The sequence below is a fragment of the Pogoniulus pusillus genome, chromosome 12 (genome assembly GCF_015220805.1).
Source record: "Pogoniulus pusillus isolate bPogPus1 chromosome 12, bPogPus1.pri, whole genome shotgun sequence".
Lineage (NCBI taxonomy): Eukaryota > Metazoa > Chordata > Aves > Piciformes > Lybiidae > Pogoniulus > Pogoniulus pusillus.
The window spans coordinates 3,250,731-3,264,040 of record NC_087275.1 but is presented as its reverse complement, the minus strand read 5'-3'; the positions used below and the strand labels follow the sequence as shown (position 1 = coordinate 3,264,040).

The following is a 13,310-nucleotide window of genomic DNA, read 5'->3' as shown; positions in this document are numbered from 1 at the left end:
GTTTAGCCACTCCATGTTTTGTCAACTGGACAGTCACCTATGCTAAACTGATCTGCTTTCAGTCACAAGATTCTGACTGGAAAAATGTCAGATGAAGGATTCATTATTAATCCCCTTCTTAAATAAATTACCTTTAGTCTCCACAAGAAAAGAAATGCATTCATGAAAACTGTGGTCAACTTACTGCAGAGATCAAGCTTTGTGTCCTCACAATCAGACTGTGTTCTTACCTAGCTCAGGGTCAGTTAGGACTCATTCAATTGCTTGAAGTTTTCTTGTGGCACTGCAAATAATTTATTTGTATCCACCCATTTCTATGAGTCTCACAACCTTAAGGTTGCAGATTTGAAAGCAGAGCAGATGCAAGAGCTACTTTCTATGGTCCCCATTGTAGAAACACAGTATAACATGACACAGCAGTAATTCCAAGGTAAAAGTGAGATTAACACCTATTTACAGGAGAGGAGGAACAAGAATATGAAACTCACCATGTTTTGGGCTGAGGATAGGAAATGGATCCCCCAGTTTCCAGAAGAAATACATGAATGTCAACCACAGAACACATGCAAAAAGCAGTTTCTGTCTGTGCACTAAGGGAGAGGGAAGAAAAAAAAAAAGGCACTTTGAAGATATTCTTCAGGACTTTTTCAAGTTTGCAAAACTGACAACACTGGGCCAAAGGCTGCTTTGACCTCAGGTGGTCAAAACATGTACAAACTGACAGAGCTACAGCTAGCAGTTACACTGAAATTGTGCATAGGGAAGAAATTCCAGCAACGTTGCTCTTAAGTGCTCAACTTTGTTGAAACCCATAAAGAAAAGCCACATTTATTTGGGTAGGGTGAACTCTGTCCTAACAGCTCACTGAATGGTTCATGCAAAAGCAGTTATCTAGGGAAAACAAAGCCAGAGGAAGGAGAGAGACAGAGCAGGTGACCAACACACCTGTCTTTCTCAGAAGAGCACAGCTTCACCATCATAAATCAAGTACTCACATAATCTGATATTGCTCACAACAAAGTAACCAATGTAGAAGGGTACCATGAAGATTAGGATGAGCAAAATGACACACAGGTTCAGCTTCCAGTGAAAGTATCGAGAGCTGAAATAAAGACACAATACTGATTAGCAGGCTATGGTAACACAATAAACTTCCCAAAGACAATTGCAAGTCAGTGAAACCCTTTTGACTACATCAAGCACTGGATGATATGGGCTTGGCACGTAAAATATCACAGAATCACAGAATCAACCAGGTTGGGAGAGACTTCCAAGCTCAGCCAGTCCAACCTAGCACCCAGCCCCAACCAATCAACCAGACCATGGCACTAAGTGTCCCATCTAATCTTGTCTTAAATTGTGTGTCCTTGCTTCTCTTACCCTTGAGAGGAGCTCCATCTGCTGTAGTCCATAGCACAGTTTAGAGTGACAGAATCATAGAATCAACCAGGTTGGAAGAGACCTTCAAGCTCAGCCAGTCCAACTAGCACCCAGCTCTAGACAATCAACCAGACCATGGCACTAAGTGCCCCAGCCAGGATTGGCTTCAACACCTCCAGGGACAGTGACTCCACCACCTCCCTGGGCAGCCCATTCCAATGCCAATCACTCTACCTGCCAACAACTTCCTAACAACATCAAGCCTAGACCTCCCCTGGCACAACTTGACACTGTGTCACCTTGTTATGTTGCTGGTTGCCTAGAAGAGCTCAACCCCAGCTGGCTGCAGCCTCCCTTCATATAGTTGTAGACAGCAATGAGGTCACCTCTGAGCTGGGGGTGTGCTGGACTGTGCTTGTTGTTTGCACTGAGAAGGGAGGGTTGCTCATTTTATGTTTTTTGGTTATGCTCTTTTGGGGCTTTTTGTTTTGTGGGTTTGGGTGTGGGTCTTGTTGTTTTTTGGTTTTAAATACAGATCTCAAGAATGTGCATTGCAAAATTAACAACTGTTTGGAAAAGCATGCTGGGTTATTTTATCAAGTATTATTGTCTGCAGTGGCTAAGTCTAAGGTCTTGTACCTGGGTGGGTGCAATCCCAAGCACAACTCCAGGCTGGGTGGGGAATGGCTGAGAGCAGCCCTGAGGAACAGGACCTGGGGGTCTGGGGTGAGAAAAGCTCAACAGGAGCCTGCAGTGTGAGTGCAGCCCAGACATAACCCTGTGCTGGGCTGCAGCAAGAGCAGTGTGGGCAGCAGGGCAAGGGAGGGGATTCTGCCCCTTGGCTCTGCTCGCCTCAGACCCCACCTGCAGTCCTGGGTGCAGTTCTGGAGCCCCCAGCTCAAGAAGGACATGGAAGTGTTAGAGCCAGTCCTAAGGAGAGCCACAAAGAAGCTCTGAGGGCTGCAGCAGCTTTGCTATTCAGGACAGGCTACATGAGTTGGGGCTCTGAAACCTGGAGAAGAGAAGCCTTCCAGGAGACCCTAGAGTGGCCTTCTAGTATCTGAAGGGGACCTACAGGAAAGCTGAGGAGGGACTATTGACAAGGTCTGGTAATGGCAGGACAAGGGGGAATGGGTTTAAAGTGGCAGAGGGGAGACTGAAAGTAGATGTTAGGAAAGGGTTGTTTGCAGTGAGGGTGGTGAGACACTGGCACAGGTTGCCCAGGGAGGCTGTGGCTGCTCACTCCCTGGGGGTGTTCAAGCCTAGGTTGGGTGAGGCCTGTTCTAGTGGTAAGTGTCTCTGCCAATGGCAGAGGGCTGGAACTGGATGATACTTGAGGTCTCCTCCAACCTAAACCATTCTATGATCCTAATACAAATAGCAGCAGGATACATTTGTTTTGATGCTCATCTTGTTGAATAGTAAATGAAAAAAACTCTCTATGGGCAGCAATTAATTCTGTAATGAGTGGCTGAGTCAAATAGGTCTAATTCATAGGATCATATAATCAGGCAGGGTTGGATGAGAGCACAAGGATCAGCCAGTTCTAACCCTCCTGCCTTAGGCAGGGACACCCTACCCTAGAGCAGGCTGCACACAGCCTCAGCCAGCCTGGCCTAAAACACCTCCAGGGTTGGGGACTCAACCACCTCCCTGGGCAACCCATTCCAGCCTCTCACCACTCTCCTGCTCAACAACTTCCTCCTCACATCCAGTCTGAATCCACTCACTTCCAGCTTCGCTGCATTCCCTCTAGTCTTGTCACAATCTGAGAGCCTAAAAAGTCCCTCCTCAGCTTTTCTGTAGGCCCCCTTCAGACCCTGGAATGCCACAAGGAGGCCACCATTCAAATTGAAAAGATTAAAAATGTAATGTTTACAGTTGAATATGTTAACACTTGAGGTGAATTGTCTCACTGCAAAGAAAAGATTTCAAAATGCACACAGATACCACAGTGATCAATACTGCTCTCTCCAAATGAAATCTGTTTAATGCAGGTGAGACTCCTCTTGGCTGAACTGACTTTTCCCTTAGTTTGGATAGAAAAACATATGCCCTGTTCCCAGTTTTTGTTCATATCCTCTTTATGCCTCAGAGAAGAAGACTTTACAAGGATCTTTGTCACTGTTTTGTAGCTTACTTTGAGGCAAACATTTTCACCTATACTGATGCCTACCCCTGTGCTGAAGCTTAATGAAGTATTCTCCTCAGCAATCCCTCTGGCTGCAAGCACAGCAGACTACTAACACACAGTCACAACTAACACTACCTTTTATTGGTTTGGTACTTGAGCTAGTTGGAGCCTAGCTGGGATGTAAGAATTAGGTTATAGACTGTGAAAAGGAAACAATGGTGATGAGAGTGGTGGTGAATGGTGCCACATCCATCTGGCAGCGGTCACTAGTTCTGCTCCCCAAGGATCAGTGCAAGGCACAGTCCTGTTCAGTACATTTATTGATGATCTGGACAAGGGGATTGAGTCCAGCATCAGTAAGTTTGCAGATGACACCAAGCTAGGAGTATCTGTGGAGCTGTTGGAGGATAGGAGAGACCTGCAGAGGAACCTGGCCAGGCTGGATGGGTGGGCAGAGGCCAATGGGATGAGATTGAACAAGGCCAAGTGCAGGGTTCTGCACACTGGCCACAACAACCCCAAGCAGCACTCCAGGCTGGGGACAGAGTGGCTGAGAGCAGCCAGGGAGAAAGGGAGCTGGGGGTGCTGGTAGAGAGGAGCTGAATAGGAGCCAGCAGTGTGCCTGGGTGGCCAGGAAAGCCAATGGCATCCTGGGCTGGCTCAGGAGCAGTGTGGGCAGCAGGACAAGGGAGGTTCTTCTGCCCCTGTACTCAGCACTGATCAGGCCATACCTTGAGTGCTGTGTCCAGTTTTGGGCTCCTCAATTCAAGAGAGATGTCGAGGTACTGAAATGTGACCAGAGAAGGGCAAGAAGGCTGGTGAGGGGCCTGGAGCAGAGCCCTGTGAGGAGAGGCTGAGGGAGCTGGGGGTGTGCAGCCTGCAGAAGAGGAGGCTCAGGGCAGAGCTCATTGCTGTCTACAACTCCCTGAAGGGAGGCTGTAGCCAGGTAGGGGTTGGGCTCTTCTGCCAGGCAAGCAGCAACAGAACAAGGGGACACAGTCTCAAGTTGTGTCAAGGGAGGTCTAGGCTGGATGTTAGGAGGAAGTTGTTGGCAGAGAGAGTGATTGGCATTGGAATGGGCTGCCCAGGGAGGTGGTGGAGTGGCAGTGCCTGGAGGTGTTGAAGCCAAGCCTGGCTGGGGCACTTAGTGCCATGGTCTGGTTGACTGGCCAGGGCTGGGTGCTAGGTTGGGCTGGCTGAGCTTGGAGGTCTCTTCCAACCTGGTCGATTCTATGATTCTGTGTCTGCTTCACTCATAGGTTTGCTGAGATGTGTAAGAACAAGAACACAAACGTAGATAACAGAATCTCTCTCTGGGCTTTGGGATACACTTTTCTCCCTAACTTGCTGCCTGACTAATCCTTCTGCTTCCTAACCCCTCTGGCCGAACCTCCAGACTCACCTTGAACATAAGGCAAAGTCTGGCATAAGGCAGAGGGGTGGAAGGTGGAAGGGTGTTTGGGAGCCCTCCTGGGGTCTCTGGTTTGTGAGAGGGCTGTTGTGCTTCTGCATTACTTTTTTATTATAACCTGTCTATTTCTGTATATATTGTAGCTATCTGCTTGTATCTTGTGCTAAGCTGTAAACATAAAGCTTCAATTTCCAGATCGACTGAGCCTAGTCTGAGTGATTGTATTTAAGCGTGTGTGGGGAGTGGGTAACACCCAAACCATCACAGTACTTCTTGCCCTCTTATATTTGTATGACTGCCCTCTTATTTTAGTATGACAAGAGCTAGTTTCTACACGTTACATTCTATCTTCTCCCTCCTAACATCTTCCAAAGTAGACATTTTTTAGCATTCCCTTTATACCTAAGTCCTCACTTTATGCCAAGGGAGGATGTGCCTTCATTTCACAACATATTGTATTTAGAGAAGTAGCTGGCACTCCACAATTAGCTTCACTTCTTATTCACTGCTGTGATCACTAGACAAAAACTAGTGCTCTCAGTTGCTGTAGTCTTGAACATTTGAAAAGTGCTCTTCAGCATGATCTGAAGCTTTAAAATGCCCTTGGGTTTGTTTTTTTTTTCCACAATTATTACTGTTTCTTTTAACTTCACTAATGGAGAACATAAAAGACTAAAGCCTTGCTCTAAGGATCTACATCACACTAATAGCAACTGCATGGAAAATTGGTAGTCTCATGCTGTGATAGTTTGGGAGTTATCTGCCCCCCCTTGCTCTTATGAAATCACCCAGAATAGACTCAGATGGGTGGGAGTTAAGGAATGAAGCTTTATATTCAGAGCTTAGCACAAGATACAAGCAGAGAGTTACAATAGTTACAGCTATAGACAGGAACAGACAAGGTAAAGGTAATACAGAAACACAACAGCCCTGCCAGAAACCACAGTCCCCGGGAGGAGTTCCCAACCACCCTTCCACCTTCTTTCTACCCCTCTATCTTATCCCAGAGTATGTCATACATGCAAGGTGAGTTTGGAGCATCAGCAAGGGGGTGCTAGAAGCAGAATTAGTTGGGTTACACAGCCAAAGCCCAAGAAGAAAAGCACAGGCACCAACTCCGATGGATAGAGACTCTCACACTCTGTGTTATCTATGTTTATGTCCTTGTTTTTATACATCTGAACAAGCCTATGAGTGCAGCAGACATCATCAGTGTTTCCTTTTCACAGTCTATCATCTCTAAAATATTCCAGTTAGCCTCAAAGTAGCACACATGCCCTGCACACACTGTGCTGCTTTTGCTCCTAAAACGCCTTTGAGTTGCTCGCAATTTTCTCACACAGTTTCCACAACCTAAGACTACCCCATTAATTCAGAAGTCAGATTAAAGAAGCTGCAGAACACAAGGCAGGCCAGTCCTTGAGTGAACTCTCAGACTCACCTGCTGTTTAACACTCCCAAAATCTCAAATATGATGAGTTCAAACATGGTACAAGAGAAGGCAAAAGTCACAGAGAAGATCACCTGGACCACATACTGTCGCACCTGCAATGGAGAAAACAAGCCACAGACATCAGGCATTTCTGTTCCTACAACTCCATCCTGATACCATAGAATCATATCCCTTAGGTAACAAAAACAAAGCATAAAATATGATAGCAAGCAACTTGCTTTAAGGCACCTTACCAGTTACTTAAACAGGAAAAAATGAACAGCCTGTTAGAAACCAGAGGGCAGACTCCTAAGTTCTCACTATTACACTGATTGCAGCTACGGGCACATGCAACAGAGAAGTCAAGTAGGCAATAACCTACATCAGCTAGTGATAGACCCTTGCTAACAGAACTCTTTGATGTCAGATTTAAAACTAAGATCCACGTGAGAAAAATGTTTGAGGTCTGAATCTGGCTCACACTTAGGCCATCTGTTCAGTCTGGAGAAGAGAAAGCTCTCAGGTGACCTTCTTGTGCCCTTCCAGGATCTGAAGGGGACCTACAGAAAAACTAGGGAGGGATTTTTTAGGCTCTCAGATTGTGACAGGACTAGGGGGAATGCAGCGAAGCTGGAAGTGAGTGGATTCAGACTGGATGTGAGGAGGAAGTTGTTGAGCAGGAGAGTGGTGAGTGCCTGGAATGGGTTACCCAGAGAGGTGGTTGAGGCCCCATGGCTGGAGGTGTTTCAGGCCAGGCTGGCTGAGGCTGTGGCCAGCCTGGTCTAGTGGGAGGTGTCCCTGGGCATGGCAGGGGAGTTGGAACTAGATGATCCTTGTGGTCCCATCCAACTCTGACTGATTCTATGATTCTATCTCTGATCTAGGCTCTGTATTCTCTCATACATATTCTCTCACAGTGAGAGGGGTGAGAGACTGGAATGGATTACCCAAAGAGGTGGCTGAGGCCCCATCCCTGGAGGTGTTTAAGGCCAGGCTGTATGAGGCTGTGGGCAGCCTGATCTAGTGGGAGGTGTTCCTGCCCATGGCAGGGGGGTTGGAACTAAGTGATCCTTATGGTCCCTTCCAACCCTGACTGATTCTATGATGCTATACCCACCCAGGGATAAGAGAACATAATCATTTTATCCCGCTCAATCCTCACAAACAGTTCACCTGCAACAAATACATCTCACTGAGTTCAGACAGTGAATTTGATTTTGTCTTGCAAATGTTATAATTACATAAAACAGCCTTAATTGGGCAAAAGGCAAAACAGTTTCCTATTAGCTCTGTACTTGTTCAATTTATTTAACAACAGACAACACAGAAACTGCCACTGGCTCCAGAAGAACCCATTGCCTCAGGTCCCTAAGGAGTCTTCCAAATATAACCACAAGAAGATATAAAAAATAAAGTTAACTGTAGAAACAAATTAAAATAAGAGGGGTTAGAGTGAGGGGAAAGTCAAAATGCTGTTTTAAATACATTTCTGTAGGAGTCCTTCAAATACAACCACAAGAAGACATAAAAAATAAAGTTAACTGTAGAAACAATTGAAAATAAGAGGGTTTAAAGTGAGAGGAAAGTCAAAATGCTGTTTTAAGCATATTTCTGTAACTGGGAGTTAACTTTTAAGATACAGACTTGTAATGAAAGGTCCCTTCTCACCTCGTAATCCTTGAAGAGCTTACGCATGAAGAACAGCCACCCAAATCCAAAGAACAGCACCTGCAGAAGAGATGAAACACTCAACATCTGTGTCCAGCAACTTGCAAACTACAAAACCACTTCACCACTGACTGCAGATGAAACACATGGAGAAGTGCTGGACCAAAGTACTGAAAATCCACAAAAGATTAAAACCTGCCAAGGTACCATGAAGAGACTATTTTATGTATTCAAATGTGGCTGACACAGAAGGAAGATCCAGTCAAGACAGCCCAGTTCTGTGTTCCTCAGTTCCTAGCCTGCCACAAACCTCTACACTGCTGTTTACAAGTTTCACCTTGAGCACAGCCCTACGAGGAGAGGCTGAGGGAGCTGGGATTGGTTAGCCTGCAGAAGAGGAGGCTGTCTACAACTACCTGAGGGGTGGTTGTGGCCAGGAGGAGGTTGCTCTCTTCTCTCAGGTGGCCAGCACCAGAACAAGAGGACACAGCCTCAGGCTGTGCCAGGGGAGATTTAGGCTGGAGGTGAGGAGAAAGTTCTTCCCTGAGAGAGTCATTGGACACTGGAATGGGCTGCCCGGGGAGGTGGTGGAGTCGCCGTCCCTGGAGCTGTTCAAGGCAGGACTGGACGTGGCACTTGGTGCCATGGTCTGGCCTTGAGCTCTGTGCTAAAGGGTTGGACTTGATGATCTGTGAGGTCTCTTCCAACCCTGATGATACTGTGATACTGTGATAACTGAAGCTTACAGTTTTCACAAGAACCATGATGGTAATGAATCATAGAATCGACCTCCAAGATCCAAGGAAAGGGCTGCCCAGGGAGGTGGTGGAGTTACCGTCCTTAGAGGTGTTCAAGAAAGGACTGGATGGGGCATTTAGTGCTATGGTCTGGTTAACTGGCCAGGGCTGGGGGATAGGTTGGACTGGATGAGCTTGGAGGTCTCTTCCAACCTGTCTGATTCTATGATTCTATGTAGGGGTCTGCCAGTGGTGAGGAAGTGCTGTCTCTGCCTGCACAAGATATACTTCTGGGGAGTGTCTTCCCTGACAGCTCTTCCACGGAAAATGTCTGCTATTATCATAGCAGGAGATGGAGCAGAATCAGTGATGCAAACTCATTAGCTGGATGAGCTTGAGGTCTCTTCCAATCTGGTTAATTCTATGATCATCCAGGCCAACCTGGCACCCAGCCCTGGACAATCAACCACACCATGGCACTAAGTGCCCCAGCCAGGCTTGGCTTCAACACCTCCAGGCACGGCGACTCCACCACCTTCCTGGGCAGCCCATTCCAATGCCAATCACTCTCTCTGACAACAACTGCCTCCTAACATCCATCCCAGACCTCCCCTGCCACAACTTGAGACTGTGTCCCCTTCTTCTGTTGCTGGTTGCCTGGGAGAAGAGCCCAACCCACCCTGGCTACAGCCTCCCTTCAGGTAGTTGTAGACAGCAATGAGCTCTGCCCTGAGCCTCCTCTTCTCCAGGCTAACTTGGAGGCCAAGACAAGACCTGAATGTCCACAACATACACATACTGTAGAGATAAGTAAATTTTATTAATGTACTTGCTGTTTCTTTATGATGAGAAGTGCATTTGAGTTTCGTGGAGTAGTCTTTACACTAAATCCAGCTATGCACTGACACAGTGTGGGTGAAAGTTGTTAGAAGTATCTCTAAAGTAAGGAAAAGGCAGTACTGAATGCCTCCAACCACTACCTGGAGTTGCAGAACTGGGCAAAGCAGGTGAGGCAGTACAAGCCAATAATACCTTGAATTTCAGTGGCTCTCTAAAGTGCTATACAGACCAGGAATACCTGGAATGCTGGGCAAGTAAGATCAAATACATTTGCCTTGAAGGAAGAAGTGAAATAGGATTGGTAACACCTGGCACAACCTGTTCCAGGAGGACTTCAGACTTTAAAGTAATTGATAGCAAGAAGATACTCTTATCTACAGGTCATAAATTAGAGAAGCATGATAAGCAAATGATATTCACAGAGTGGAATTCCACATTTAACAGCAGAAAGAAAAATGGTAACAAACTCTTCAAAAAGAAATAAGAAAGCAGAAGAAAAGGGATGAGGATAGTGAAGTACAATAATAACAGAGGGAGTTACACATGAAGATTAGACTTCCATTGTGCCAGGGATCGTACAACAGCAGAGAAAGACATTATGTGATCATTTAAGCTAGAAAGCATTTAGCAATTACAATGCCACAATTTATCCAAATTGATACTTTTGAAGATGATGAGAAGATGCAAAATTGCCATCACACATGAAAGAAAAGCAATTAGAGAAGTTAAGATATTCCAACTCAAAACAATTCCATGATTCTATCTTAGTGCAAAGCAAATCACAGTATCACAGTATCACAGTATCACCAAGGTTGGAAGAGACCTCACAGATCATCAAGTCCAACCCTTTACCACAGAGCTCAAGGCCAGACCATGGCACCAAGTGCCACGTCCAGTCCTGCCTTGAACAGCTCCAGGGACAGCGACTCCACCACCTCCCCGGGCAGCCCATTCCAGTGTCCAATGACTCTCTCAGTGAAGAACTTTCTCCTCACCTCCAGCCTAAATTTCCCCTGGCGCAGCCTGAGGCTGTCCCCTCTCGTTCTGCCAAATAAGGGGGAAGTTTGTTCCGTGTGAATTGTTAACTGTATCAAAGCTAAATTAGGATATTAGGAAAGCTTTTTTTCACAGCAAGAGTGGTCAGGCATTGGAATGGGCTGCCCAGGGAGGCGATTGAGTCACCATCCCTAGATGTGTTTAGAAGTCCTTTGGATGTGGTGCTTGGGGATATGGGTTAGGGTGCACCTTGTAAAGTAGGGATATTGGTTGGACTTGGTGATCCTGAGCGTCTTTTCCAACCTGAATGTTTCTGTGATTCTGTGACAGTGAAAAAGCATCTTAGGAGCCAAGCCCAAAGCAGTATCAAGTTGGAGACCAATGTGCCTCCAAGAAACAGCCAAAAGCTGTTCTGAAAACTAGAGAGCTGTGCATGAAAACCTATGTAAGACAATCAACCGCTGTTGTGAGGGGAAAGGTTCTAGTTCCTCATTTCATCCCTCTTCATTACACAGCAGAAGGTTTGCAGCAGGTCAGAAGCTGGTCAGATAGATGCCTCTGATCCAGTTAAACTCAATTAACCAAACACTGGATTGAATACAAATAAGAGTGTGGCTGTACCGGTAAGGAGGAAACAGAGGGAGCAGAATCTTCTCCTTTTGGCAGAAGCAGCTGAACCACCTCAGCTGCCAGAGGGGCAGACTGGAAAAAGAAGTTTATTTAGATGCTTACTGAGGAGGGAGCAGGAGACAAAAGGTGAAAGAAAGACTAAGACAGGACAAATTTACCAGCAAAGGAGACTAACAAAAGGTGAAAGAAACACTATGACAAGGTAAATTTACCAGTAAAGGAGACTAACAAAGGTGATCAGTACTTTCCCCCACCAGGTGGGGGGTGGCCTCTTCTCCCAGTCAACCAGCAACAGATCAAGGGGGGACAGTCTCAAGTTGTGCCGGGGAAAGTCTAGGCTGGATGTTGTTCAGAAGTTGTCGTCAGAGAGAGTGATTGGCATTGGAATGGGCTGCCCAGGGAGGTGGTGGAGTTGTCGTCCCTGGAGGCGTAGAAGCCAAGCCTGGCTGGGGCACTTAGTGCCACGGTCTGGTTGATTGGCCAGGGCTGGGTGCTAGGTTGGGCTGGCTGAGCTTGGAGGTCTCTTCCAGCCTGGTTGATTCTATGACTCTAAAACAGCAGGACAGTTTCAACTATGTTAAGCCCACAACCCCCTTCATAATGATAAACACAGGAAGACACAAAAAGGTTTAAAGGGCTCCTAAGTGAATTCTGCTGGTGTAAAACAGAAACTAATTGAAAGACGACTTCGATGGCATCAGAAAGTAAATGATTAAGGGAGTGCTGGATCACACACAGCTGAATCGATGGGAAGTGAGGCACTGAAGACAGAATAGTTGTGTGGGGGTTAATTCTTTGAAGTAGACAATAAAAAGCCTTCTGAAATTGTAAAGCAAATTGCCCAGGGGCAAATCCCGAGTAGAAATAGAATACAATAGAACAGGACTGCTTCATCTGTAAGGGGACCAAGAATTACGAGCTGGTCCAACTGCCTAGGCTCAAGCTCGTTGAAGAATACCAGAAAGAGAGTTAAGTACTAATAGTGATGTCCTTCCCTGCCTGCCCAACGAAGCAACACCAAATTTACCGGAGGGATGCACTATTAGGAAAGCTCGACTCCCTACAACCGCATTCACTGAACCTTTCTAAGCGCTACACTCTGAGCAACGGTCACCGTGACACGTTCGGAGGGAGTCCAAAGCCCCACACTGCTTATCTTCTCCCGCAACAGGAGCGTCGGCGACAGAAACGGGCGGGGAGCCCTGACGTGACAAACCAGCAGCTGTACCACCGCCGAGCTGGCAGAGCCGAGCCCTCCTGCCACCGCGGCCACTGAGCACCGCCCAGGGCCTGAGCTCAGCACCGGAGCCGCGTCCCCGCCCAGCAGGATGCGAGGCCTGTGGGGGTGGGGCACGGCGGAGCGGGAACACAGCGAGAGGCCTGCGGCAGCCCCGGAGCCCACCACGGGCGCCGCGCACCCGGCACGCCGCAGGGGCGCATGCGCAGCAGCAGGCACCGCCTCCGCCCCCTGAGAAGGGCCCCTCCGCATGGGCACGGCTGGGCCAGACCGCGGCCAGACCCACCCCGCCCCCGCCTCATCGCTCTGGGGCGGGGGACCGCGGCTGCGGGGTACCTGCGAGGTGACCATGATGCTGGAGTCGATGAGGAAGCTCATGGCCGCCACCGCCGCCGCCCACCCCGCGCACGCCTCTGCCCGCAGCACGCAGGCGTTGTCCGCTGCGGGGGCGGGGAGGGGGGCGGGGCGGTGGGTGGGGCTGAGGCGGTGGGCGGGGCTGGGGCGGGGGGCGGCAGAAGGCGGGCCCGGGAGCGCAGGCTTGCCTGGGTGCGCAGCGTTCTGTCCGCCTGCAGTGCTCTTGCCGGCTTGCCGGACGTGGTCTCACCCGATTAGGGGGAACTCGAGTTGGCGCCGGCGGCTTGTTGAGTGGGAGCTGCTGAGGACACGCGAGCCCTCCCCTTGGCCGCTGCCCGAACTCAGGGCAAGTAGTTCCTCTCTGACCGCACAGGCGAGCCTAGGGAAGGGAACTGGCTGCCGGAGAGGGAATGAGGTGGCTGGCTGGAGCTGCAAACACCACTCCGCCGTTTTACCACCCTTCGGAGTCCTGTGCGAGAGGCGTGCGGCTG

General features: G+C 48.2%; 1 protein-coding gene across 2 annotated transcripts in view; it reads right to left on the bottom strand.

Annotated features, from left to right (window-relative positions):
- Window positions 1-12,903, bottom strand: part of GPR89B (G protein-coupled receptor 89B) — a 29,362-nt gene extending 16,459 nt beyond the window's left edge. For both annotated transcript variants that reach the window (XM_064152278.1, XM_064152279.1), the window contains exons 1-5: window positions 12,802-12,903; window positions 8,026-8,085; window positions 6,367-6,470; window positions 996-1,102; window positions 489-590 (exon numbers count right to left, since the gene is read on the bottom strand). In XM_064152278.1, coding sequence (XP_064008348.1) covers window positions 489-590; window positions 996-1,102; window positions 6,367-6,470; window positions 8,026-8,085; window positions 12,802-12,843 — 415 coding nt within the window. In that variant the 5' untranslated portion in view covers window positions 12,844-12,903. The remainder of the gene's footprint in view (window positions 1-488; window positions 591-995; window positions 1,103-6,366; window positions 6,471-8,025; window positions 8,086-12,801) is intronic.
- Between the last annotated feature and the right edge of the window lie 407 nt (window positions 12,904-13,310).